The sequence below is a fragment of the Myxine glutinosa genome, chromosome 9 (assembly GCF_964187855.1).
Source record: "Myxine glutinosa chromosome 9, kmMyxGlut1.1, whole genome shotgun sequence".
Lineage (NCBI taxonomy): Eukaryota > Metazoa > Chordata > Myxini > Myxiniformes > Myxinidae > Myxine > Myxine glutinosa.
The window spans coordinates 40,313,560-40,341,360 of record NC_136269.1 but is presented as its reverse complement, the minus strand read 5'-3'; the positions used below and the strand labels follow the sequence as shown (position 1 = coordinate 40,341,360).

Below are 27,801 nucleotides of genomic sequence, written 5' to 3'. Positions count from 1 at the left end.
TTTGTGCATACACATTTACTATAATAAGCTTTTGTGTATTGCAGTAGAACTCCACCGCTATCAAATGTGCCTTATGGACCTCCCTATAAATAACACTCTGAGTGGGAAGCCTGGGACTTAAGGCGATGGCAACACCCGCCTTGGGTGTGGAAACCCCACTCAGCCACCATTGCCCTTTAAAAAGTTTACACCGTTCAGCTGCCAAATTGTTTGTGGCATGGGTCTCTTGCAATAGAATGACATCTGCTTTTACCCTCTCCATTGCCTGGATTGCTTGAATTTTTCGTAAGGGGGCACATCCCCCATTGATGTTCAGGGAGGCAATATGTATTTCTCGCATTGTCATTCTAAGGTGGTAGCTCACCGTCCGCCTGCAATTCCTTATTCGCCTTTGTTACTGCTTTACGAAGACGTTGAAATTGAGGCTCCGAGAGCATGGGGTCATTTTTCTGTAAAAGAGGTTTCGAAACCTTAATGAAAGCTTTAACATCAGGGAAATGATCTCTAATTACAACATGACGTTGTCTAAACGTTTCATTGAAGAAATCAATGACCTTCCCTTTTGTCACCTCTGCTTGCCTCACCTGCTCCTTCTGAGACTCACTCAGGGCAGCAAGACTGCATCCTTCCTCATCAGCCTCGACCCCACTCTCACCCAGTGGTGTGTCAGGTACTGGCACCTCATCTGTGTCATTGTCACCATGGTATTTTTGTTGCGTCTGCATGGCACCAACTACCCCATCGTTGTTGTCTGCCACCGACTTATCAATATCTTTCTCATCATCTTCCGTTGAGATGAGGGTCCTTAACTGCTCGTTGCATGGTGCAGGGTGTCCACCATCACACACGGTGACACGCTCGGTAATGCTTCGATTCTCTTCATCCTGTGAAATGGGCAGATTCCCATCTCTACCTATTGCATTACCATTTTGCTCATGGTCATCAGGTTGGTCTGTATTTCCATCTGCCTGCACGAGAACCATTTTGTTTCCTTTTCCTCCATTCTCATCGCTCGCAAGAGAGCGTTTCAAGTTTCTCCTCGACTCGGTCTCCATCAGCTTCACCTCCTCGAAGTCCTTTGTTCTTGAGGTTGCAGCCTCTCCTCCACATATGGTTGCTCCACTACCGTATGGGCTTCTCCACCAGCACCACTGTCACCCGCACCCTCGTATTCCGGTGTTGACCTTTTTTCGACACCTGGCTCATCTACAGGGTCGTTCAAGTCATTTACAGGGGGGGGGGGGGGGGGGGCTGCCCCAGCTGCTGTGGCATAACTCTTCCTCACATCAGGACAATACTGCCAAGTGTGTCCGTATGCCCCACATGTATAGCAAATCAAGGTCTCAGTAGCTGCAAAGATCCGGTAATCATGATCTCCTATTTTAAAATTTATAGATATGTTCAGCTGTTTTGCCTCATCCTTTAGTACGACGAAACAAAAACGTCTAAACGACTCTACATGCTTCAGCCTTCCGTTCCTGGTTCGCAGGGGGACCGTGATAATTCGTGAGACGACAGTCCCATGCTCCTCTAATTTACGTAGGATTTCTTCCTTCCTCAGAAAGGGCGGAACGTTACTTAAAATAACTTTAACCGCCGGCGTGTCCATGGACGATACCGGAACAAATTGGTCGTTCCCCAACGTTAACCCGTTTTGCACCACGATGTCTGCAAGGCTAACTTGTGACACGAAAACCACCACTTTGTGGTTCATTCGAGACGCAGCACGAATGTTATTCACCCCGATCAAATCCCCGATTGCAAGTAGAACATCGTCCATTTGCACGTCTTCCGGCGGAACAAGGCACAGCCCGTGCTTACGCGATAACACCTCATCACTAACACGATCAGCAGTCCTTTGACTATTCCTATTAGCCATTTATCGGCAATAAACTAAACAAACTAAACAGTAACAATGCAATAAACTAACCAAACAAATCAAAATTAGTTAAATAAATAACTAAATAATCGGCACGATATAACCAACCCACGTTAGAAATTAATACAGGTGGCTAACCGTTACCGTGCTGTCTCTCTCTCCCTCTCTTGTCTCAAGAGCAGAAGGGGAAACACGGAGAAAACTTCACAACCTCGTACAAGGACACAAATGGAGTGAAAGGAGGATAGGAAAGACCACCAACACAGCACCGTACTCACAGCTCAACACCCACAGCCGCCATGATTACCACACCCACGCACGACTCACAACCATCCAGAAGGGGGCGCGACACAGAGAGAGAGAGAGAGAGAGAGAGAGAGAGAGAGAGAGAGAGAGCGCGAGAGAGCGCGAGAGAGACAGAGAGAGACAGAGACAGAGGCAGAGGCAGAGAGAGAGAGAAAGAAAGAGAGAGACAGAGAGAGAGACAGACAGACAGAGAGACACAGAGAGAAAGAGAGACAGAGAGAGAGAGAGAGAGAGAGCGAGAGAGAGAGAGAGAGAGAGAGAAAGAGAAAGAGAAAGAGAAAGAGAGAGAGAAAGACTTTTTTTTCTTCTTTTTTTTTGACTTTTGACGTCCTTTTATTCCAAAAATTATAAAGTGCATGGATGTACAGTGTATAAAATCAACAAAGCCAAAAACAAGAGAAAACGATGAAGCGAGGAAACAATACAGATATATGCGTTGATCAGATCAACTTTTACCGAAAACAAATGCAATCTTCTGCAGCAATGCTATGAATTGTAGAAATTATGAACAATCAAGAGAAAAATAATACCAACTCGTTTTGGCGGACTTCACAGACACTTTTCAAACACCATTTTTCCACAAATCCATCAATATCGCCCATGCTCTTGGAAAACTCAAACTCATGTTTTAGCCTTGCAGCACACAGTGCGTTGAAAAACGTCATGACCTTGCATTGATGAATGGGCTTACCATTCCGCTTCTCCTTTCTGGACAGGTAAGTAGCAAGCTTCGCTGTAGCTACAAAAAAGCACAACAGTTCATATTCCTTGTTGTGTTGCCGTCTCTTTTTGAGCCCAAAAATAAAGGATCGAAAAGTAAATCTGAAGTTCATTTTGAACGACACAAAGTCTAACCATTCAAATAAAGGAAAAAGTCTTTCACAACCAATAAAAAAATGAAAAACATCCTCATTTACAGAACAAAAGGGGCAACATGCAGATATTGGGGCAAAATTCCATACATATGTATTACATGGGATGATCCAGTGGGCAAGGCGCCACTGAAGATCACCTGTTCTTTTGTTGATCAGCTTACTATACATTGATTCCCATACAGGTTCATTGGGGGGCCCGGCAGGGAGTAGCCTCTTCCATCGTGCTACTCCATTTAGCGGAGGAATACCAAGAACATGAGATAACCACCACCTATACAGGCTCTTGCTGCTCTCAGCATGCAATACACTTGTCCCTGTGCTAACAGGTGGAAGTTCCTTGGGAAAGCAGTCAAAAATCAGTTTCGGAAACGGGGACTCGTTGGGGTGTCCAAAAGTATTCCAAGTCCAAAGTTTCTGTAGCTGATGACGTTTTTGAACAACTTTCCTCAAAATCGCTCCAATTGTCCTCTTGGACCGAATCGCCGTCAAGGTTGAAATTTCCTCCACATTCCTCCACCCAACACCGGAGTTTGGCCGAAGGTGCCATACTTTGTTTATGCCTGCCTCAATAAAGCGTTGGCACAAATGACGACTCTTGAGAACATCAGGGAAGAGAGGATTGAAGAACAGGGGTTCAACCTCGAACATCCCTGGGGAGTAAGTGTCCGCTTTACGGCTCACGGAAAGTCTTTCCCAGGCACTGAGAAGGCTCTGGTAAAATATGGGGAGCGTTGATGTATTCACGTACTTGAGGTGAGTCAGGAATACTTCGAGACCATAGCCGAGTCTCCCCGCCTGCTGTAAAATATGGCAAGCCAAGGCATGGTTTGGCAGGTTTTCACCAAATAGGAGGCGTTGAATGGAGCACAGGCGAAAAGCCATGAGACGGGATCTCACGTGAACAAGGCACTGACCACCTTCAGATGAAGTAAGGCATATTACACTTGGCCGCAGCCAATGATGGCCTCCCCAAAAAAAGTCCACAAGTTTGGCCTGTATCCTGTCCAGCAGCACTTCTGGTGGTTGCAGGCAAATAAAGCGATGCCACAACGTTGTAGCAACCAAGTTGTTTGCCACTAAGACTCGGCCCTTAAATGAGAGGTGCGGTAGGGCTCTTTTCCACAGGTTCAGCCTCCTGTCTATTTCTCCAGTCACACCTTCCCAATTCCTTTTCTCAAATTGTGTAGAGCCCAGGGACACACCAAGGTAATCAACACCATCTGTTTTCCACTCCAAGTTTTCTGGAAGAGCAGGCAGATGTGTTGAGACAGGTAGGCAGCTATTAAGGTATGGCACCCAAAGAGCTTTGCTTTTCGTCCAATTAACCTTCAGAGATGAAGCCATGAAAAAGGTTCTTAAGGACTTTACAAGAGCAACAATGTCTTGGTGGTTTTTTATAATGACGCAAACATCATCTGCGTAGGCCGATATAGTCATTGGTGGGCTTCCAGGAAAACAGGTCAGGCCAGAGATATTCTTTCTCAGTGTGCAAAGAAATGGCTCCATTGCTAACGCAAAAAGCAAACCTGAGACTGGGCAACCCTGCCGTACCCCCCTCTGAACCTTTATGGGGGGAACCAGTTCATTGTTCACCTTAATTACACTGGAGATGTCAGTGTACAATAGAGTTATAAAGGCCCTGAAAATTACTCCAAACCCACATGCTTCAAGAACATGGCACAAGAAAACATGGTCAATGCTGTCAAAGGCTTTTTCAAAGTCTAGAAAACATATTCCAAAATCATTTTGGTCATGGCGAGCATACATTAAATCCCGCACGAAAAAAATGTTGTCGTAAATCGAACGACTGGGGATGCAGAATGTCTGATCAGGTAAAACCAGATCACCAATGACTTTTTAAAAACGATTTGCCATTGCTTTCGAAAACAATTTATAGTCAGTACACATTATTGAAACCGGTCTCCAATTCTCCATCCGCCGGAGGTCTCCTGACTTTGGGAGAAGACTCACCACTGCTCTCCTTAGGCTTAGTGGCATTACCCCTTTTCGCAAGGATTCTTGGATTACAATCAATAGTTCTGGGCCCAAAATGTCCCAAAATTCCATGTAAAACTCAGCTGGCAGGCCATCAATTCCCGGAGCCTTTCCAGATTCCATTCCAACCAGGGCACGCTGTAATTCATCAAGGCTTAAAGGCACATCCAGCTCCAGGCGTTGAGTCTCAGTTAGGGTTGGGAGATGGGAGGTAAAACATTTTATTTTATCCTCATATATATCTTTTTTAGCAAATAGTTCAGAATAATACTTTGTAATAGTGATTTTTACCCCATCAGAACTTGTAATTTCATTCCCACTGGGGTCCTTAACTGATAATATAAGCTGGGGAGGCTTCGTTTCAGCTTCTAAGTGAAAGAAGGCTTTGCTAGGACTATCTGATACCTTAATGCTTTTTACTCTCAGTCTAACTATTAGTCCTGCAGCCTTCTCCTGTAATAGTTCCCGGAGTTGGGTCCTTTTTTCAAGGAGCAATTTATAATTTGTCTCATTTTCCTGCTCTGCCATTTTGTTTTGCAGTTTTAGAATTTCGGTTTCCAACCGTGCCAATGTGATTTGATTTTCATGAGTGATATGGGAATTAAACTGTTGACAAAACAGTCGTATATGAGTTTTCATATTATCCCACCAAAGGTTAGTGGAAGCAAAGAGGGGCTTTTTTCCAACTATTGCTATCCATAGGATGCGAAAGGCTTCCTTAAACAGGGTATCATCCAAAAGGCTTGTATTGAATTTCCAATAGGCGCTCCTCCGTTTGAATTGTGGGAAAGATAGGCCCATCGTGACCATGTGGTGGTCAGAGAAGATGGAAGGGGTAATAGTTGAGGAGGTTACAATATTCCTTAATCGTGGGGTGATGTACCAGCGGTCAAGCCTCGCTAAGGATACTTGGCCATTGGAGCATCGACACCATGTAAACTGCCGGTCATTTGGGTGCATCAATCGCCATACATCCAAAAAAGCCCCACCTGAAAGGAACTGGGAGAGGTCACCATGGGACTCGGGATGTGGTTCCGGTGAATTTCTGTCTATTTTGGGCTCTAGCGTACAATTGAAATCTCCCCCCATGCATATGCACTGATTTGGGTCAAACAAATTTAAATGGTTTATCACTTCAGTAAAGAAGGCTTTACGGTCAGTACTCTCGCTTGGTGCATATACATTAAAAATAATAAGCTTCAGGCTATTGATCACCAATTCTAGGGAGGCAAAACGTCCCCGAATCACCTCCTGAAAGAGGCAAGATTCAGGTACAAGTCCTGGTTTTAGCAAAAACCCCACTCCAGCAGATACAGATGACATATTACTGAAGAAACATTTACCTTTGAACATGCTGCTCCAGTCATGTTCAACCTTCTCAATAATATGAGTTTCTTGCAGTAATATTACATCGACTTGTTTCCTTTTGAATAAACTATTCACTTGGATCTGGCGGACGTGACTGGCCCCACCACCATTTATATTGAGTGTTGCAAGATTAAGCGTCTTCATCACTCATTAGTAAATTTTGTCTGACACTGTGAGTACTCAGTCTTTGCCTTTGTTATGATTTTCTTTAGTCGATGAAACTGCGATTTTGTTAGGTTTAGTTCCTCAGATTTTTTTATGACTAGTTTTGCAGCCTGAATAAAGGGAGCCAAATCAGGGAAATGATCCCCAATGATGACATTTCGCTGTCTATACGTTTCATTGAGGAATGAGAGAACAACATGGGGAGGGGTTGGGGGTTGATCTGGCATTAATTGTGATAATGCTTTTACCTCCACCTCCTCTTCCGATTCTGATAAATCAGAAAGTGGTCCAATGGGGTCTGGGTCAATACCGTTTTCTTCTCCTGCTATGCAACCTAGCCTTCCCTTGTCTGGGGGGTCCACGCAGTGCTGTGTTTGGGAAACATCAGCACATTGATTACTGATTTCCTCAATTGGCGTGAAATCATTATTCCCACATTCCTGTGGATTTATGTTTCCGCCCTTTTCTGCTATATTGGCAGATTTATTATGGATGTCAGCCTGTTCGGCGACAGTCGCTTGGATCAATGATGCACCATTCACGGTATCGTGGCCTGAATTATTTACATCATTAACGTCGTCTGTGTGAGTAATGGAAGCGCGTTGTTTTAGCGGCTGAACCCTGATGCTCCTTTCTGGGTTTTCCTCTTTATTTATTTGGTCCGCGCTTTGCAGAGAGATTCCAGGTGCATCCTGAAGAGTTTTTTCACTAATAGCCTGCAAATCGAGCACAACCTTTTTACCTGCTCCAGATGAGTCACTATCATGCGGAGCCCTTCGTTTACTCGTCCCCACTTTACTATCAGTGTCCATTTCAACATTTTGCTGAGGAGGAATAAATACGTTCACGCTTGGAACACTGGATTCACCCTCATTAGGAATTTTAGGCGGTGGCAATGCGATAACCTCCCCCCCACTGGGAATCTCAATTAGTGGAGCAACGTTAACCTCCCTCCCACTGGGAGTATTCATTAGTGGAGCAGCGTTTACCTCCCTCCCACTGGGCGTATTCATTTACCTCCCTCCCTCGCCCCTCCCCTCCTAGACTCCTGCCTCACCCCTCCCCTCCAAATCTCCCCCATATCCCATCCCTTTCAAATCCCTCCCCTTGTCCCTTCCCTCCCAAACTCCCCCCTCACCCCTCCCCTTCAAATCTCCCCACCCTCATTGCTTCTCAATTTCCCCCCTCTCACTCCCCCTCCTCAAAGCGTCCTCCCCGCTTCTTCCCCCCTCAAACTCTCACCTCCATCTCCCCCAACCTTCTGCCTCGCTCTTCCCCCTCCTCAAATAACACCTCATTGTGGCTCACCCAATCACCATCAAACCTTTTGTCCGCCCCATCCTTCCCTTTCTCCGAGCTATTCTGAAATCTCTGACACACCTTCAACAGCTCTCCCAACCTCTTCCACCTCTTCCACATCTTACCCTACCCCTCCTCCCCCCTGTTCTGTATCTGATGCTCCCCCTTCCTCTTCATTAACGGTATGGACCTCAAACATCCGGGGCCTTCGTTCAAACTTAACTGATCTCTCCATACAGGTTGCTTCTGTCAAACCAGACGTGATCTGCTTAACAGAAACTTTCCTCCTTTATGATGTCTCTGATTCCATAGTATCTCTCCCGGGCTACTCCCTCCTCCGGTATGATAGACCTGAGCCTCGTCCTGGAGGCGGGGTTGCTATCTTTATCAAAAACTCTCTTCCTCACTCGCCCTGCACTGCACTCTCTCCACCTCACCCCCAGGAATACCTCTGGCTACGGCTTCCCCTTCGCTCCCACCTCTTGTTCATATGTGTGTTGTACCGTCCACCAAACAGTGATGACTCCATCTACATCTCGCTGTCTGATGATATGGACCAACTTCTATCTACTCATCCCAACTCTCTCTTCCTCATATGTGGTGATTTCAACTGTCATCATGCCAGTTGGCTGGGTGTGGGTACCTCTCTCACCAGCCATGGCTCCTCAGCAAAGGACTTCTGCGACTCACTGGGACTGACACAATCTGTCAATTTCCCGACCCGGATCTCAGTCAACGGAACATCTTCTCTTCTGGACTTGGTTATGACTAACTTCCCTGAAAATGTCTGCTGCTCTTCTTCTGCTCCGATCGGATCATCTGATCATGTCCTTGTTAAAGTGGACATCTCTCTGACCATCCTCAGGGAGCCTGCTCAGCGTCGACGAGTCTGGCATTTCACTCAGGCCAACTGGCACGGTCTTCAAGCAGCTATCAATCATCTGGACTGGTCTCCCATCTCTACCACCTCTGACATCAACTCATCCTGGGAATTCTTTCAAAGTAAATTGCTCTCTCTCATGCACAGATTTATCCCATCTCGTCTTCAGTTGTCATACCCTTCCTCCCGTCCATGGTACACGGAATCTTGTGGTGAGGCGGTTGCCCAGAAACAACTTGCCTTCGTCTCCTGGAAAGCAAATCCAACGGAAGGAAATCTCATTTCCTTTCACAAAGCCCGAAACAAGTGTGTGTCCACCCTCAGGAGAGCCAGGAAACAATATCTCTCCGTTCTCAAGACCGAACTCTCTTATCTGTCTCCCTCTTCCAAATCCTGGTGGCGTCTGGTCAAATCCGTTTCTGGTGTTTGTTCCCCCTCCATCCCCTCCCTTACCTCAAACGGCTACACAGCTGACTCCGCACGTGAAAAAGCTGAATGCCTCAACTCTGTGTTTGCCTCTAAATCTTGTGTCCCAAACCCATCCCTCTCTGTACCCACCATACCCAGTCGTACCCTGCTGCTCCTGGACTCCGTGTCCTTTCCTCCTGACAAGGTGGAAAAGTTTCTGTCAACCCTCGACTCTGATTCTGCAACTGGACCCGACGGCATCAGCCCACGGGTCCTAAAATCCTGCTCTGCTGCTCTATCTCACCCTCTCTCTGTTCTCTTCACCCTCTCTTTTGCTCAAGGTCAACTGCCATCTGCTTGGAAATCAGCCAACATCACCGCTTTGCACAAAAAAGGTGCAAAAACAGATCCTAGCAACTACAGACCAATCAGCCTTCTCCCAATTATCAGCAAAGTCATGGAATCCATCATTGCTTCTGATATGAAATCTTTCCTCTTCTCCAATGGCTTGATCTCTGATCATCAATTTGGTTTCAGACCAGGTCACTCTACTCTGGACATGCTGCTTCTGCTGTCTCAACAATGGATGGAGGTCCTCAATGCCAAACAGGAAATTAGAGCTGTCTCCCTCGACATATCACGTGCCTTCGACACGGTCTGGCACCCCGCTCTGCTCACCAAACTCTCCTCCTTTGGTATCCATGGAAATCTCCACGCATGGCTGGCGGACTTCCTCTCTAGTCGTCGTCAACGTGTGGCCCTGAATGGGTTTCTCTCATCTCCTCTTCCTGTTCAGGCTGGAGTTCCCCAAGGCAGTGTTCTGGGCCCAGTGCTTTTTCTGGTCTTCATCAATGATCTCTCTGACTCTCTCGAAAATCCTCTCTATCTCTTTGCTGATGACTCCACTCTCTGCCGCTCCATTCCTCTTCCCTCAGATCGGCAGTCTGCTGCCTCCTCACTCTCTGAAGACCTGGACAAAATCACAGACTGGTCAAACAAGTGGAACATGTCTTTCAATCCTGACAAATCTCACACTCTTACTATGTCTCTCCGAAAAGATCGACTGGACAACCCTCCCATCTACTTTCTCAACAATCCTCTCCAAGAAGTTCTGTCGCTCAAGATTTTGGGTCTCACTATCTGCCATGATCTTTCTTGGGAAAACCACATTTCCAAGCTGGCCTCCAAAGCCAGTCGCCGACTGGGCATCCTCCGTCGTGCGAAGTCCTTCCTCGGCACACCTGAGCTCCTCACCACATACAAGGCTTTCATCCGCAGCTCAATGGAATACTGTTCTCCCCTATGGGCCGGTGCTCCTGCCTCACACCTAGCTCGGCTTCACGCTGTTGAAACCAAAGCTTTCAGAATTATTGGAATCTCCCGCGATGAAGCTATCTCTGAGGGCCTTTCACTCACTCACCGCAGGCAGGTAGGTGGTCTTTCTGTCTTCTACCGACTCCTCTCCGGCCTTGCACCCCCAGCTCTCTCTGTGCTCTGTCCCCCAAATATTCCTACAGGTCGCACAAGATCTGCCAGCAACCCTCTGATGGTTAAACTGCCGAAATCTCGGCTCTCCGCTCACCTTCACTCTTTCATTCCTCTTTTCTCCCGCCTCTGGAACAAACTCCCTCACTCCCTTCAATCCCACTCCTCCCTCCAGGTCTTTAAAACAGCTGTTCACCACCATCTCTTATCTTCCCCCATCCAAAACCTTGATCTTTTCTACCCCCGCTAATTCACCCCAGATCCACCTTGTTTGAAATTCCAACTTCTTTCCTGGAAGTCCTGGCAGTGTCCATATGTTTTATACCTCTCCCACTGCCCCCTTCCCACGCCCCCCCCCCCCCCCCAAAGCCCTCGCCCTCTCTCAGATCTCTCGATGTCTCCATGTCTCTCGGTCCCTGCTCTCAAATGTTGTGTTTGTGTCCTTCCCCCTCTCTCCCCATCTTGTCTACCGCTCCCTATGTTATATGTTTTATGTGTCGGTTTGTCTTTCTGTGTGATTAATGTTCGCTCTTTCACGAGCCTCGATCTTGTATACAAAAAAAAAAAAAAAAAAAAAAAAAAAAAAAAAGAGCAGCCTCCTCCTTACAAACTATGGCAGTGTGACCTGTCTTGCCACACCTGACACACGAGGCTTTGGGACAAGAACGTTTTAAATGTCCATACGCTCCACACTGAAAGCATGTTAAGGTGGTGGACGATGCGTATAGCTGGAAATTTGCCTCTTCAAAATTAATTTTGAAAGTGATGTTGAGGCCTGTGTCGTCCCCACGGTCTGGAAGGACCATATACACCTGTCTGCGGAAGCTCATTACGTGCTTAACACGTTCATTCCGACACCCAAGAGGGATTGTTGAAATCCTCGATACCATTTTACCGTACCGTGATAGCACGGTCATTAACTTGTCATCTATCTATAATGCCAGTAATCTCTGTGTGTCTGTCTGTGACCGCTGTTTCTCGACAACCACGGGTCCGATATACTTGAAACTTGCCAGGTATATTGCTGGGGACCCGAGGATGTGCCTTTTCAAGGTTTCATATTAATCGGACAAGTAGTTACCGAGCTATGTCCAAAAAACGATTCAACCAATCAGAGAGCAGCGAGCTATCACGTGTGCCGAACGAGGCGAACAGACTCTGCCTCGGACGGCACATTTGAGAGCGTATTCATTTATTTCACGTTGGCAAACTATGTTGGCGTTAAACTATGTTTTAAAACTAATTAAAACTAATTTGCGATTCTTTCGCTTTCCTGCGCGTTTGTGCACGCTATGGCGATTTCTTTACCAAACTCCGCAAGCCGTTCGCTTTGGACCAAACCATTTCATGTAAATAGAGGGGGGGGATTGTCACCGTACTCGCAAGCCGTTCGCTTTGGACCAAACCATTTCATGTAAATAGAGGGGGGGGATTGTCACCGTACTCGCAAGCCGTTCGCTTTGGACCAAACCATTTCATGTAAATAGAGGGGGGGGGGATTGTCACCGTACTCGCAAGCCGTTCGCTTTGGACCAAACCATTCCATGTAAATAGAGGGGGGGGGGGATTGTCACCGTACTCGCAAGCCGTTCGCTTTGGCTTTGCGAATGGACCAAACCATTTCATGTACATAGAGGGGGGGGGGGTTGTCACCGTACTCGCAAGCCGTTCGCTTTGGCTTTGCGAATGGACCAAACCATTTCATGTAAATAGAGGGGGGGGATATAATTTTAGATATATATATAGTACGGGCATGCCCTAGTTTGGGATAAATGGAGGTACGTTAGAAATAACCACTCTCGTCGCGGGGGTTAATAGCGGCGATGCCATCATAAAGTGACCGCTTTCAGTGGTTATTCCCGCACTTACCACGTCATGGACGAGTTCCTCGTCCAAAACGAACACCACCACTTTCTGGTTCATACGCGAAGCTGCACGTATATTTTCATCCCCAACAATGCTCCCCACAGCGAGGATGATGTCCTCGACAGGGACTCCATCCGGAGGCACGCACACAAACGCGTGCTTCCTGGTTAAGCCTTCAAAGTCATCGCGACGAGAGCGTGCATTCGCCATTCCGGCGAAAATACCCCCCCCCCCTCCCCCCGCTTGTCCGAGCCGGACAAGAGGGTATCAAACCTAAATAAACGAACTAAAGTAAATAATAAACGTGCATTATAAGCACAGAAATGGCTTACAACGCGCCGTCAACGCCAGTAGGCCGCACCCAAAATGGGCCCGCTCTCAATCCTCTCTCTCTCGAAGGCAAAGGTGTAGAACAGATGAGAACAAATGCCAAAGCACACAGGATGGAAAAGGAGAGGGAGGGGGGGGGCAGGGGAGGGCAGGAGAGGGGGGAAAACTCACGACGAACTCACCAAAACACAGAGCAGTTGCTCACAGCCGCCATGACGCTACACCCAACGCACCGACGGCCGATAGGTGGCGACAGAGAGAGAGAGAGAGAGAGAGAGAGAGAGAGACTGACTGTTTCTTCCTTTTATTACAAGAGTACAAAAAATCTGTTATGTTCAGTCATAAAGAAACAAAACACAATAAAAATTGTCTCAAGGAAAAGTTATTATCAAATCATCATCATCAAGTGTGCATATGACATCATTAAAAACCCACTTTTCTTTAAAACATGTTAAATTCTTGTTCATTTTAAAAAACCGGTACTCTAGCTTTAATCTTGCATTTACAAGAGCCTTAAGGGTGAGCAGCACATCATATGACGAATCAGAAGCGTTTCCCATTTTTTTCTTCCTGGATTTGTAAATTGCAAACTTGGCCTGACCAATTAAAAAATTCATTAAAACCACATTTCTAAGGGAGGACGGTCCTAAAACACCATAAATAAAAACATTGTGCTTGAAGAGGGAACCAAGCTTCACAAAGCGTTCCTGAAGGAATGTAAAAAGAGGTTGCAATCGTTCACACTCAAGGTATATATGCGGTAGGGTTTCAATGGATGCACAGAAAGGGCATAGATTAGAGTTAGCAGTAGAAAACCGGTTCAGTAAAACATTATAAGGTAAAATCCAGTGTACAAGTTTCCATTGAATATCTCCAACATACTTTGGAGTAGGCAAGAGATAAAAACTTCGCCAATTGTGGCAATTGGGGGGTATTGGGGGTAAAACATCCCGCCATCGAAGCCTCAGGTGCTCAGAAAATGTTTTTGCGTATAAAATTTTAACGTACGCGTTGTACAAAGTTTTCTTTGGAAAGGCGGGAAGGGATAATGCAGTATCATCAGGGCTGTTCAGGCCAGGGGACAGATTAAGTGGCGGGCTGAAGACTAGGAGTTTGGGGAAGTCACCCGCTGTTTCCTCGGGGGAAGGGCCAAGTTCCTCGCAGGTATTACGATACGTTGTGGATATCCCTTGAAGGAACCGAGAGATGATCCTGACAGATTTTATTCCGGTTTTTTGTGCCACAGCGGCAGCACTCAGCCGGCAGCTCCCAGACTCTGTCATGAGGTCTTTCACTCGCAGCAGCTTGGCATCAACAAAACGTTGAACGAGTCCCCTATTATTCAAGCTGTTTTCCAGGAAGGGGTTGTAGCATAGGGGCTTATTCAACAACATTTCCATGTTGTATGTTGCCATTTCACGGGAAAAGGACAGGGCTTGCCAGGCGTTCATCACCCCTTGGTAAAAGGTGGGCAGCAAGGATGAATCGATTTGATGAGGGTTCATCAAGAAAAGTTCTCGGTCGTAACCCAGCTTGCATGTAAGTTGCAATATGCAGTTAGCCAGAGGCCTCCAGAGTAGGGCTTCATCTCCATATACAAGTTGGCGCACGATATAAAGCCGGAAGACCATAATCCGGCTGCGGATATCAATAAGACCTTGGCCACCTTCAGTGAGTGGTAAGTATGCCACGGGGGGTTGGAGCCAGTGTTTCCCGCTCCAGAAAAAGTCGACAATGCTCTTTTGCAGTGTAATAAGAAGGCTCCCGGGCGGTTGTAGGCATATCATCTTATGCCATAGCATAGAGGCGACAAGATTGTTAATGACGAGAGTTCTTCCGCGGTACGAAAGTTGAGAAAGAAGTCCTTTCCAGCGGGCCAGTTTTGCCATTACCTTGTCCGGTAATCCCACCCAGTTCTGCTGCTCAAAGGTGTTGTCTCCTAGGAAAATACCGAGGTATTTAATGCCACTTTTCTGCCAGTTCACTCCTCCTGGTAGGACAATTGGCGGGCAATCTCCAGGTCCTATCCAAAGGGCTTCACTCTTCTTCCAGTTTACCTGGCCTGAACAAGCCTGACAATATGTCTTTAGTGCCTGAGCCACCGCAGTGACGTCAGCACTATTTTTTATATAAATACAGACATCATCTGCATAGGGAGAGACTTTTAGCGGTGTGGTAAGAATTGATCCAGTGAAGCCAGAAATGTGCGTACGTAATTGGAGCAGAAGAGGTTCGATGGCAAGAGAGTATAAAAGTCCAGATAGCGGGCAACCTTGCCGTACTCCCCGTTGTACAGCAATGGGGCTACACAATACTTGATTAATTTTAAGAACACTGGATATATTACAATACAAAAGTTTAACGTACGAGATAAAGATAGGTCCAAACCCAAAATTCTCTAAAACTCTAAAAAGGTACATGTGGTCAATACAGTCAAAGGCTTTTCCTTGGTCAATGAAAAACAGACCAACATTCATATTAAAGTTGTTACAAAACCGAATGGTATCACGGATAAGAAAGATATTGTTACAGACGCGGTTTAGATGTTATGATGGGCCGAGCGGATGGTCCAACCGCGACCGAACAGTTACTCCCCGATTAGAACCCGCTTCCACCCGACGTTGACCAGATCGCACCACAGATATTCAATCGGGAAACCTCTAAAGCGACCGAAAGAGAAGGAAAAAGAGAAGAAGACAGAGTACGGAGGAAGAACAGATTTATTATACACACACAAGCAATGGATGGAAGAAGCAGTCACACAGCGAATCGTTAACTTATACTATTCAATTTACTTAACCCCAGGACAACGATTAGGACAGACGACGTTCACACTTACACGGGGGAAATTGCAGGCAGGGATGGTGGAGGTGGGTTGCTGGAGAGGGAGGCAGGGTCGGAGGTAGCAGCTCTCAATTCTTCGTGTTTTGGCGGGAAAACCCTCGGTCGCGTCGACGCTGCTGATACTGTAGACGTCACGCGCTGGCTCGGTCACACCTGCTCCTCTCCTTCTGGTGGAGCCGTCTCCCTCCTCTCAGCGCGTCTCTCCAAAGGTTGTTTCCTTTCCAAGTACCTCTCCTCTTTGGCTTGGAGCGTCTCGCATCTCACCGCTCAGCTCACAGCTCCTCTCGTATGTCACCTCTTTGCTCATCTCCCATCTGGTGAAGCAGTCCCTTCCAGTCGCTTTTATCACTCGGGGCGGAATCAAGCCGCCGGCTGCGAGGGCACGCCTACCGGGTCGCTAACCGCGGTGCTGGTTGGCTGTTAGGGCTGTCCGATTCCTCCTTTGCTCATGACGACGTGCCACGCCTGTGAGTTGGCGGCTCCTACCCCCCTCTTCTCCGAGATGAGCACATGGGCAATGGCGGCTTGCGGGATTGAACACCACTCGCACCCCTTTTGAAAGGAACTTTGGAGAGCGGAGATGTTTGGGGAAATTGAAAGGGCCTACGCTTATTTTGTTTGATACAATGCAAAGTCAATTTAGTGGGAAACACATATTTAGCTTACATGGAATAAGGAAATAAACTATTTAAAAAGATATATCGTGGCCTGTGTGTAAGTTTCATGGAATTAACTAGGAGGACGGCTGCGACCATTATTTACATTACGAGGGTGTTACACACAACAAAACCATACTTTTCACATTCGTTACACTTCCTCCAAAATTGTTACACTTCTCAAAAACCGTTACACTTCTCAAAATTCGTTACACTTCTCAAAACCGTTACAATATTATTAAAAATAGTACGTCCAGGAATACAAAAGGATTGATGTTCTCCTATTAGTACATTCATAAAAGGTTTCATTCGATTAGACAAGGCTTTGGCTAAAATTTTATAATCCGTACATAAAACAGAAATAGGACGCCAGTTCTCTATAAGTTGAGTGTCCGCTTTCTTAGGAATTAAGGTGGTGACTGCTCTCTGGCAACTCCATGGCAGTTGTCCATCCTCTAAACATTCATTCAATACCCGCTGTAGGTGAGGTCCAATGGCGTCCCAAAAAAACTGGAAAAATTCACTAGTCAGCCCATCCAGTCCAGGGGCTTTATCAGGTTCCAAGGCCTTCAAGGCAGCGGTGAGCTCAGGTAACCTAAGAGGATCCTCCAACTGCTGCTTCTGATCCTCCGCCAATGTTGGGAGGTTAGAAACAAGTTCCGATATTGCATCCTGGTTAATGTCATGCCGCATAAACCGTTGTTTAAAATGTTTCCGGGCACATTCCCTGATTCTGCCATCTTCATCAAGGAGTTCCCCATCATGGAGCAAGCGTGTAATCATTGACGAAGAGGCCCCCCTTTTAAGGCTGAAGAAGAATTTGGTTGGAGCATCAAGGTCGTGTATGTACCTCATCTTCAGGCGCAATAAAGCATTTTGTGCTCGCCTTTCGGATATGGAATTCAGTAAGGCCGTTTTTCCATGGATTTGTTGCCTCATTCCCTGGTAGCTCACACTTGCAGTTCCCTGAAGCTGTTCCTGTAATTCCAGGATTTCATCTTCAAGTAAGGTTGTGGTTTTTCTTTCCTCTTGAACACCATACGCACGATATTGTTGGCAGAACAGTCTGATGTGCGTTTTGGCATTATCCCACCATTGTCTGAGGTTTGAGAAATTCCCTTGGGAGGCAACCAGAATATTCCAAATTTCCAGAAAAATGTCCTTAAAGGTACTATCATCAAGTAAGTTGTTATTAAATTTCCAAAAAGCACTCTTGTGTTTCGGGCAGGGGGCAGAAATTTTGAGAAATGTTGTGCTGTGGTCCGAGAATCCTGATGGGCAAATTTTGGATGACAGAACGAGGCGTTCAAGTGGAGGATTAATATAAAACTTGTCCAAGCGAGCAAGTACAATATTACCCTGAATGCATCGACACCATGTGTATTGCCTGATTGATGGGTGCTGTACCCGCCATATATCTGTCAAATTCATTTGTTTTAAAAATTTGGTGAGAGGGATTGTGGAGGCAGGATGGGGCTCTGCACTGTTCCTGTCTAGTTGGGGTTGGAGGGTGCAGTTAAAATCTCCACCAATACAAACATGATTGTCTTGGTTTTTTAGGGCGTTTTGGCTGTCGAGGGACGTTAGGTCATCCCAAGGTCATTAAAAAAAACTCGCCGAGCTACAGGCGTACTTGGGGCATAGATATTAAAAATAGTATATAATTTTCCACAGTAGTGGAATTCTAGGGATGCCAGGGATCCCTTGTGTATTTCGTCGAATTTAAGCGATGAAGGCGAAAAGGAGGGGCTAAGAATTATTGCGACACCGCCTTTGCGGGAGTCACCGTTACTAAAGAAGGACAGGCCGGGGAAAAGCCTACACCACTCTGCGACACAGCAGTCGTTGGCATGGGTCTCTTGTAAGAGGGCAATGTCAACTTTCTTCTGTAATAAAAAATCCCTTACTTTAACTTTACGGACAGAGCTACATCCTCCGTTAATATTCAAGCTACAAATGGAAAAACTCATTACAGCTATAAGGAGGAGTGACCACCACTCAATTTTTTGATAGCAGTTCATTCTTAGCTTTTTGCAACCACTTCTTTAAACGGTGACGTTGGGAGGAATTGAAATTAAAAACGTGGGGCCGTTTTACCATCAGTCTAGCGGAATGTATAAAATCAGGTAGCTCCGGAAAAAAGGTTTCTATAACAACATTCCTTTTTCGGAATGTGTCCTTAAGAAACCTTTTTATCTCGGAGGGAGGGATTGGAGGGGTTTCTTCTTCCTTAAGGCTACCACATTCACTAACAGAGTCATCTATATCAGATGGCTCAGATGGTGTGTCACACTGGTTTTCATCATTTATCTCCTCACCGTCATCACATCCCTCCACGTTATCGGATGGGGCATAGTCCATAGAGGGAGGGGATGGGGAGGGAGAGAAATGAGCCATCTTCAGGGGAGGGGGGGGGAGGGGGGGGTACTAATTTTTGCGGTTCAACCATATCAGTTTCTAGGTCAGTAGACAAGGGCGAGGATTCATCCACATCTATGTCCTCCAATACCGAGAAACGATTTTCTGTGACGAGGGACAAATCTAGGGCAGAGAGGAGGGGCTGTCGGTTTTCAGTTGTAGGTTTTTTAAAGAGATGACCGTTTTCATCTGTTGTTTGCAGATGTCTTTTTCCTTTTGGGCAGACTAATTGAAACTCGTCCTGGTTAGTGGGAAGAGATTGCAAGGGTTTGGGGGGAGGGGGGGGGGAGGGAGGACGTGATCATCGGGAGGGGATTTCCATCGGCTACCACGGTGAGAGAGGTAGGATCAGTTATAGCAGGCAACAAGCTGTGATTGGACGATGTCGCCTGGGGGGTGAGATCTATCGTTAACAGGAGATGGCTGCAATTAGATCCTTCAGTAGAGGGAGGGGCCCCTGTTTCAAGGGGAGGGGAAGGGGGTACGGCGGGGGGTTTGGATCGGTGGTAAGAGGGCTTGGGTCGGTGGTGGACAGATTGGGATCAGTGGTGGTAAGGCTTGGGTCGGTGGTGGACAGATTGGGATCAGTGGTGGTAAGGCTTGGGTCGATGGTGGGAAGGTTCGGGTCGGTGGTGGGAGGGCTTGGTTCGGCGGCGGGAAGGCTTGGTTCGGTGGTGGGAAGGTTTGGTTCGGTGGTGGGAAGGCTTGGGTCGGTGGTGGAAGGGTTTGGATCGGTGGTGGGAAGGTGGGGGGGTTGCTTATTCCCGGTTCGGAGGGGAGGTTGTACTTGTGGAGAATTCGCTTTTCGGGGGCAGTCATGCTTAACATGCCCAAATTGTCCGCAGCCAAAACATTTTAGAACGTTGGTGGACACGTACACTGTATATTCGTTCTGTTGATGTTTTAATTTTATTATAAGGTTTAAATCCTTCTGGGAATTTTTTTAAATCATAAACACTTGCCGCCGGAATGAAACCACGTGCCTTAAATCGTTGTTTCGTGACCCGAAGGGAATCATAGATATACGAGACACGATGGTACCGTATCGGGACAACTCTTTAATTAGTACATCGTCGGATACAAATGGGGGGCAATTTGATATCACGACTTTTATCGCTGGGCTATCTAGTGGGGAAATCATAACAAATAAATCTGGATCGATTGTCAAACCCTGTTCGACAATTTGTGGGACACAATCCACGTCGGACAAAAAAATAACGATCCGCTTGTTCATCCGCGAAGCGGCAACAACCTTGTCGATCCCGACAACACGACCGGTTGCGAGGACAACATCCTCGACACTAACCTCACGTTCCGGAGGTACACAAAAGAACCCGTGCTTACGGGTCAGGCTCTGAAAGGCCGTAAATCGAGATAGTGCAGCTGCCATGCTGGAACAGCTGCATTTACAACCCCTCCCCAACTCGGGGAGGGTGAATATATAATATAATCTTCCCTACCCGAACTCCGGGAATGGGAAGTAATCAGACCTCTCCGATTTCCCTAACTTCGGAAAAGGGAGGCAACAAAACAAACTGAAGGAAAGATAAACGAAAGGAAAAAAAGGAAATAGAGGTTTAAGACAAGATGAAGGAGCAAACACCGATCGGGCGACGCCCAAAAACGGCGAACCCTTACCAGCGATCACCCTGTGCTCTCCGGCTCTCTCTCCCGTCTCAACGTATATGGGAATCACCAGGAAGACTCCACGAACAGGCACAAGGACACGGAGGGGGGAAAACGGGGGGGGGGGGGGGGGGGGAATGGAGCAACAACACAGAGCACTCACAGGCCTCCACAAGCAGACGCCATGTAGTCTAGTAGGAAGACTAGGTCCCCCTGCACCCCCCGGAGATATACTTCTAATCAGTGTTTCTAGATTGGAAAAAATGTGTAGAAAATGACTAGCTATGGCCCCAAGCTGAAAAAATGTCCCACATACCATTTTTATGCAAATTACTGCTGCCATTATCAAAAAAAGACTAGGTCCCCCTGCACCCCCCGGAGATATACTTCTAATCAGTGTTTCTAGATTGGAAAAAATGTGTAGAAAATGACTAGCTATGGCCCCAAGCTGAAAAAATGTCCCACATACCATTTTTATGCAAATTACTGCTGCCATTATCAAAAAAAGACTAGGTCCCCCTGCACCCCCCGGAGATATACTTCTAATCAGTGTTTCTAGATTGGAAAAAATGTGTAGAAAATGACTAGCTATGGCCCCAAGCTGAAAAAATGTCCCACATACCATTTTTATGCAAATTACTGCTGCCATTATCAAAAAAAGACTTGGTCCCCCTGCACCCCCCGGAGATATACTGAAACTGGCAGTGACTGGTGATTGAAATGCGGTGCCTTTTTGTGTTTCAGGTCGAGGTACGTGAACTCCCCACGATCTACAGCAACCAGGAAGAGACTGATACCAGGGTGGTTCTGTACCTCCATCATGCTGCTACCATCGGATACAAGAACGCTGTAGTCAGAACACCGGACACAGACATCCTCCTGATCCTGCTCCACCATGCCCACAACATCAAGCTGACGGTGTACCTGGATACAGGGTCAGGGAAGCATCGCCAACTTGTCAACGTCTCTGAGCTGGCAGAATCCCTGGGAGAGGACTACTGTGCCACTCTCCTGGGGTACTATGTGTTCAGCGGAGAAGACTGCACCAGTGCCTTCAAAGGGAAGGGAAAAGTCGGGCCCTTGAAAAAGCTGGAGAAGAATCCCAGGTTTCACAGGGCATTCGGTGAATTTCACAGGGTATTTAGAAAAATAAAACTTTGTGTTAACGTCTGTGTAGACGGACCTTAATATGAGTCTATTATTTCGTAAAACTGTGATTATTTTGTAAATAAAGCACTAATTAGCATACTAGTATACCATAGACACATGTAATCATGTTATGAATAGTTCTATCATGATCTATGCCCTTCAAAACATGGGTCTAGACACCTTCATTTTTCAATTATCTGCAATATTGGCTGAGATATGTCAAAAATCGTTTTTTTGATAATGGCAGCAGTAATTTGCATAAAAATGGTATGTGGGACATTTTTTCAGCTTGGGGCCATAGCTAGTCATTTTCTACACATTTTTTCCAATCTAGAAACACTGATTAGAAGTATATCTCCGGGGGGTGCAGGGGGACCTAGTCTTTTTTTGATAATGGCAGCAGTAATTTGCATAAAAATGGTATGTGGGACATTTTTTCAGCTTGGGGCCATAGCTAGTCATTTTCTACACATTTTTTCCAATCTAGAAACACTGATTAGAAGTATATCTCCGGGGGGTGCAGGGGGACCTAGTCTTCCTACTAGACTAATGACAGTACAACCAGCATACAAACGGCCAGCAGGTGGCGACAGAGAGAGAGGGAGAGAGAGAGAGAGAGAGAGAGAGACAGAGAGATAGAGAGAGAGAGAGACAGAGAGACAGAGAGACAGAGAGACAGAGAGAGAGAGAGAGAGACAGAGAGAGGAGGTTTAGCATGTTCTAATCAGCCGAAGAAATGTGTCCAATTTTAGAGCAAAAAAAAATCTTGGTAGGGCAATCAGTTGGGACAATGGATGAAATCAACAGAACATGATTACAATATGACAAATGTTCAAAGTAATAAGACAAAAGTTAACTGTAATAAGCTTGGAGAAACCGAATGTTCAAAGCACAAAAGATCCCTTTGTACTTTGAACATTCAGCCCACTTTATCAAACCAGAATTTCATTTTTCAAAACGAGAACGATGATTCCCCGAGCGTAATGCAGTGCTGCCGCATCATTCCATATTTACAACGCTGTTTATACTCTATCTCTCTCCACAATCTTGCTATCATGTGATGTTGCGATATTAATCACTGTGACTTGCTCAAGGAAACACTGATCAAGAACAGCAATAAAAACAAAGTGAAGAGGATTAAGATTTGTGTCTGCCGTTTATTATTTCTTTGTTTATATTAAAATCAAAACACGTCATTGTCTTTTACATTTCAACTAACTTCAACGCAATGGAAGAAGAACAAGTTTCAAGTTAAATTTATTCACCAGTTTTAACACGCAACATAATGAATAGCCTTCAAAGCTACAATTGGAAAAAGATCGAGTGGGAAAGAGCATATTTTGAATGATTTGAGGATGGTCATGTGGGTGTGATTCTATCATTCTCCCTTACCTCACAATCCACAGAAACAACCCATGGAAACGACACCCCACCCCTAGTCCCCGTAGCCCCGACTACCCCCTTCCCTAGAATCCTGGATTCACTACTGATTTACAAATACACAAATACTGAGCATTGCACATTATGTGTTATTATGCCGAGCAATAAAGGCATACAGGACTGCTTCGGGTTAAAATCCAGTCAGTCTTTCCTATTATCACAGCCATAACTAGAACGGCCGTTCGGTACAGCGCGTACCTCCGCCAGGCTCACCATTTTATGTTTTGTATCCCACTGATAGGCCAGATCTGGATTCGAACCTGAACCAAAATCTAATCGACTTGTTCTCGTCACCGAACCAACTTGTCCATAACTTTTTTAAATATCATGTTATATAATTGCTTTTCGCCTGATCGCTCAATGGTGAAGAATCACTTTAAAAATTCTACTAGCTGGATCCGGATCAGGATCTTGCCCAAAATAGAACCAATTCTTCCTTGTCACATAAACAACCTGTCCACCAAGTTTCGTCCAAATCCGTCCACAGCTTTTTGAGATATCCTGCTTTGCATCGTTTTTGGCCATATCTCCCAATGGTGAAGAATCACTTTAAAAATTATACTAGCCAGATCCAGATCTTCACCAAAATCTAATCATTTTATTCAAAATGTAATTATTTCGTCCTTCGCACATACGCTACCTCTCCACAAAATTTCGTCAGAATCCATCCACAACTTTTTGAGATATCTTGTTCACAGACAAACAGACAAAAATCTTAGTAGAAAGAAGGACTACACCACTATTGACAGAACTGGGTGAAACTTACCTGAGGGTCGTGTTGACAGCAAGGGCCTTGGCTAACATATGTGCCCCCGAATCGCCCATCCCATTGCCTGACAGGTCAAGGTGAGAGAGCGTTGCTGCACCACAGATGGCACTCGCCACAATTACAGCCGCGGTTTTCAATCGAGAGTCAGCCAGAGAAAGAGACTTCAGCCACTGTGGAACGTCACACTGCCTGTTACCATCACCGTGTTACCCCAACCATTGTATCCATCGGAATTCATCCAACTGTTTATCGAATAAAAACTTACGAGTTCTTCATCCTGAATCATCAGAACGATGTTCTCCATCACTGCAGATATTTCCCTGCACACACAAATAAATCCAAGTTGAAAAACTGAAAATGCCAAAAACACGGAAAGCATTCTCAGATACACTGTTCCACCAAAAGTCGTGGGACATCCCTTTGCCATTAGGAGACTGCCTCCATCATATATGATTTGCATAACCATGATAATCAACAGATAATTTTGGAGCACTCTGGCTGCTAAGGAAGGAGCTAATGGAATTCCAATAAAGAACAAGAAAAAAAGAGGAATCAGAGATTGCAAACCCTCGCCAGGATGTATTCTCAGTGGTTTTTAAGGCTTTTGTGTTAAAAAAAATATGACGGCCGAACCACATAACCGATGACGCCATCATTATTTTTTTCTAAACTAATTTATTCCTAGATTATGCTCAAGAAATTTCATCTTGATCGGATAAAGTTTTGTACTTGTCGAATTATGACGTCATAATGGAGGCACCTATGACATCATCATTAGCATATTTTATTCCCCATGGAGAGTTCTTTACAATGAGCCATGTCTCAATTTTTTTTATTCAGTACTTTCAGAGATATAAAGGTGCAAATTTTTTCGGTTTTTCCAAGATGGCGGCCGAACCACGTGACCTATGACGTCATGATTATCATTCAAAAATTATACAGGTGGAGTTGCACCTATGGTGAAAATTTCCTGTCAATCGGACCAACGGTTGCAGAGAAAATCCTATTTATTCTGTGCGGACAAACAAACAGACAAACAGACAAACAAACGGACTCAAATGCAATACCCTCTCCTCTGGCGAGGGTAATGATAAATGGCTGTCAGAGAGTAGGTGCCTCCATCAGGATGATTTAAATCATCCCAGTCATTCTTAAATAAACAACAGGCAAAGACGTCATGATAAGGAAGACGATAGACAACACGTGCGTCTTGACTATTGATCTGGCAGATGATTATATATCACCTCCAGAACCCCATTGTGCATTATCATAGATTTGACTTTTTGATTTGAGGATGTGATGAAAGTTCAGGGATATAAGAGAAGCTTCAATCTTTTGAATTCCACACAATAACACAATAACAAGATGCTTGCAAGCCTTTCATCAGTGTAGTCAATGCTGAACATGGCATGGCATGGTAAAATGAATGGGTATGCAGAAGCCTCAAAATGTGCAAACAAATTTTGCTGCACAAGGAGTCAGTCCAGGTATACATTATTCATGTCTGGTGGCAGAGTGTGTGGGATGTGCTGGAACATCTCAAACCTTATCAAAAATTCATGGAAGTTATTACAATGACTCCAAAATGACAACAGTGACCACAAAAACTGAAAAGGAGGTGCATTATGGGAGGAAAGGTGGAGAATCCCACCTCTAAAGTATCAAAAACTGATAGTTTATAGATGTTAGAGCTCGAAGGTCCAGGCAGCAATCTGGGCTTGAGGTTGCCCTACAATGTATGATGTGGCCTTGCAACAAGGCTTGTAAGGCATTGTCGCTAAAATAATGTATCCCGTGAAGTTTCGCCTTACAATTAAATCGCATGCTGTTAACAAGATAAACAAGCACTCGTTGAGAAATGCTTTGCAATGCATGTCCCCTACCGGTCCCAAACTGAAAATGAAATGACCAACTGAACTGAAACTGAACTGAAATGAAACTGAACTGAAACTGAACTGAACTGAAATGACGAAAATGTCTAACATGTGATACTTTCTGAATCCAAAAAGGGCATAACTCCGTGGAAAATTGGTGAAACGCCCTGAAACTCAAACTTATTCTGTAAGCTATCATAATAAAGCCATGTACCAAGTTTCAGTTTAATATGTTAAAGGGTATGGGGAAGGAGTCTGGAAAACCACAGGTGGGACGGCCGGACGGACAGATGGAGAGACAGATGAAGAGTAAACCTATAGTCCCCTCCGATGAAACCGGTAGAGGAGTAATAAGGAAATAAACACGTACTTTGGTCGCACATTTGAGAAGTTGCGTCCAATATAGACATGTCTTATTGCACGATTCTTGCTCAGAGTTCGAATCACGTTCGCCACTTCAACATCCAAGCCTGCTGGTGCACATTCCTTGAGTTTCATCGCAACTAATCAGCATTTACTTATAATTCAAATTGAAAGCATTATCTATGATGATTATCACAGTCTTTTCTCCTTGGGAATTATCATAACTCACAATAATTGTTAAGAATTGCATTTCACATTTTTTTTCAATATATTCAATAACCAGTTTGCTTGCACCGAATTAGAATATAGAAGTATGACAGAGTACAATCATGAGACGATAAATGACAAATGGAAACAGCATTAACAAACTCAAATGCTTAGACACAGAGTAGGCAAACGTACCATTGTCAGAAATATCCAAGGAGGTGATATTGCGCACATCCTCAAGGCAGTAGATCAGTGCTTTGGCTCCAGCAGACTTCAGCTGAATGACCAAATGGCACAATGCCACGTGACAGGTTTAGAAACCACCATTGCAAAATCGATGCAGGGATGCAAGAGCATTTAATAAATGTGGGCATCTCAAGTGCATCAAATTTACCTCACAGCTGCTGATGTCTAGGGAGACACTGCTGAGGTGTTGGTTGCTCGATACAGCCAGCAGAATTTCCCTGTGAGGGAATGATACATCATGAAGGTGAACACACTGCAGAGCGAAAAATGTGTCCTGGGCTCAGTACAAAAAATAGTCAATTATATGCATTAAAAATCACAATTGCAATACGAGACCTCCCACATTATAAACTCCAATTGGCAATGTGAGTGTGCAGAATATTTGGCAAAAAGACCCAAGGTCTGTGCACAACTTGAGAACCGCACAGGTTATCATCACATCTTTGGTATCATTTCAAAGCTTTTTTCTGCTACTTGTGGAAACTCAAAAATCCTTTTTTTCTTTGACTTACAACTCATTGCATTGTGGCAGGCCGCATTTAGTAAAAACTGTGGAAAAAAAAAATCAATGACTAATTAGCCTGTCCCCCGCACAGCGGAAGACGGTGTTTTGCAATCACGTCTGTGTCTGTCCAGGCCGTAACTTCTTTACCATTTCATCTTTTGTCATCAAATATTCAACAAAGCTTTATTATGAGAATATGGAGAAGACAAATTAATAATTTGGTCAAAAGGTCAACGTCACATAAAATAGTCAATTTTCATTTGATTGACCTGAAAATTTAAGAATTTGCATATTGGGTCACTGAATTGGTTCAACAATTAAAAGCTAGAAGCAGATTTTTTTGTGTTACATCAAAGGTCATGTTTGCATAACATATCAATATGTTAGTCATTTCAATATGTCAGTGACCAAATATGAACCAATTCTTCGAGTGTAAACTGTGTTTTGTCGAGAGGGTCAAGAAGGTCAAAGGTCACAAAATCATCAATTTCTATCGGATCAACTTGAAATTTGAGCAGGGTTTCCTTATTGGGTCACGGAATCCAAATCGCTTTTGAAGTCAAAAGGCCATGGTTGCCTAAAATCGTCATTAGTTTTGTATTTTGTTTAGCTGTTGTCATCATGTTTAGCATACGGAAGAAGAAGAAGTCCGAATATAAAGCAGACGTTGACATGTTTTGCATTTTCAGATGCTTTCTAGTTGAAGAAATTTTTTTGGTCTGAATGGATATTCCATGCAGTTACCTTGAGTAATCGTATCAATAAAATTATTAGATGTTAAATTTTGCAAAAAATGCAGTTTAAGCTGACTGCAAGAGATAACGAGATGGTATTCATAGAATACTTAC

The 27,801-nt window shown here is 45.1% G+C and overlaps 1 protein-coding gene across 2 annotated transcripts in view; it reads right to left on the bottom strand.

Moving 5' to 3' along the window:
- Positions 1 to 27,801, bottom strand: part of LOC137435456 (F-actin-uncapping protein LRRC16A) — a 210,878-nt gene that overhangs the window by 90,872 nt on the left and 92,205 nt on the right. For both annotated transcript variants that reach the window (XM_068129246.2, XM_078784298.1), the window contains exons 17-21: positions 26,597 to 26,666; positions 26,398 to 26,479; positions 26,003 to 26,102; positions 24,024 to 24,078; positions 23,756 to 23,928 (exon numbers count right to left, since the gene is read on the bottom strand). In XM_068129246.2, the coding sequence (XP_067985347.2) occupies positions 23,756 to 23,928; positions 24,024 to 24,078; positions 26,003 to 26,102; positions 26,398 to 26,479; positions 26,597 to 26,666 (480 nt within the window). The remainder of the gene's footprint in view (positions 1 to 23,755; positions 23,929 to 24,023; positions 24,079 to 26,002; positions 26,103 to 26,397; positions 26,480 to 26,596; positions 26,667 to 27,801) is intronic.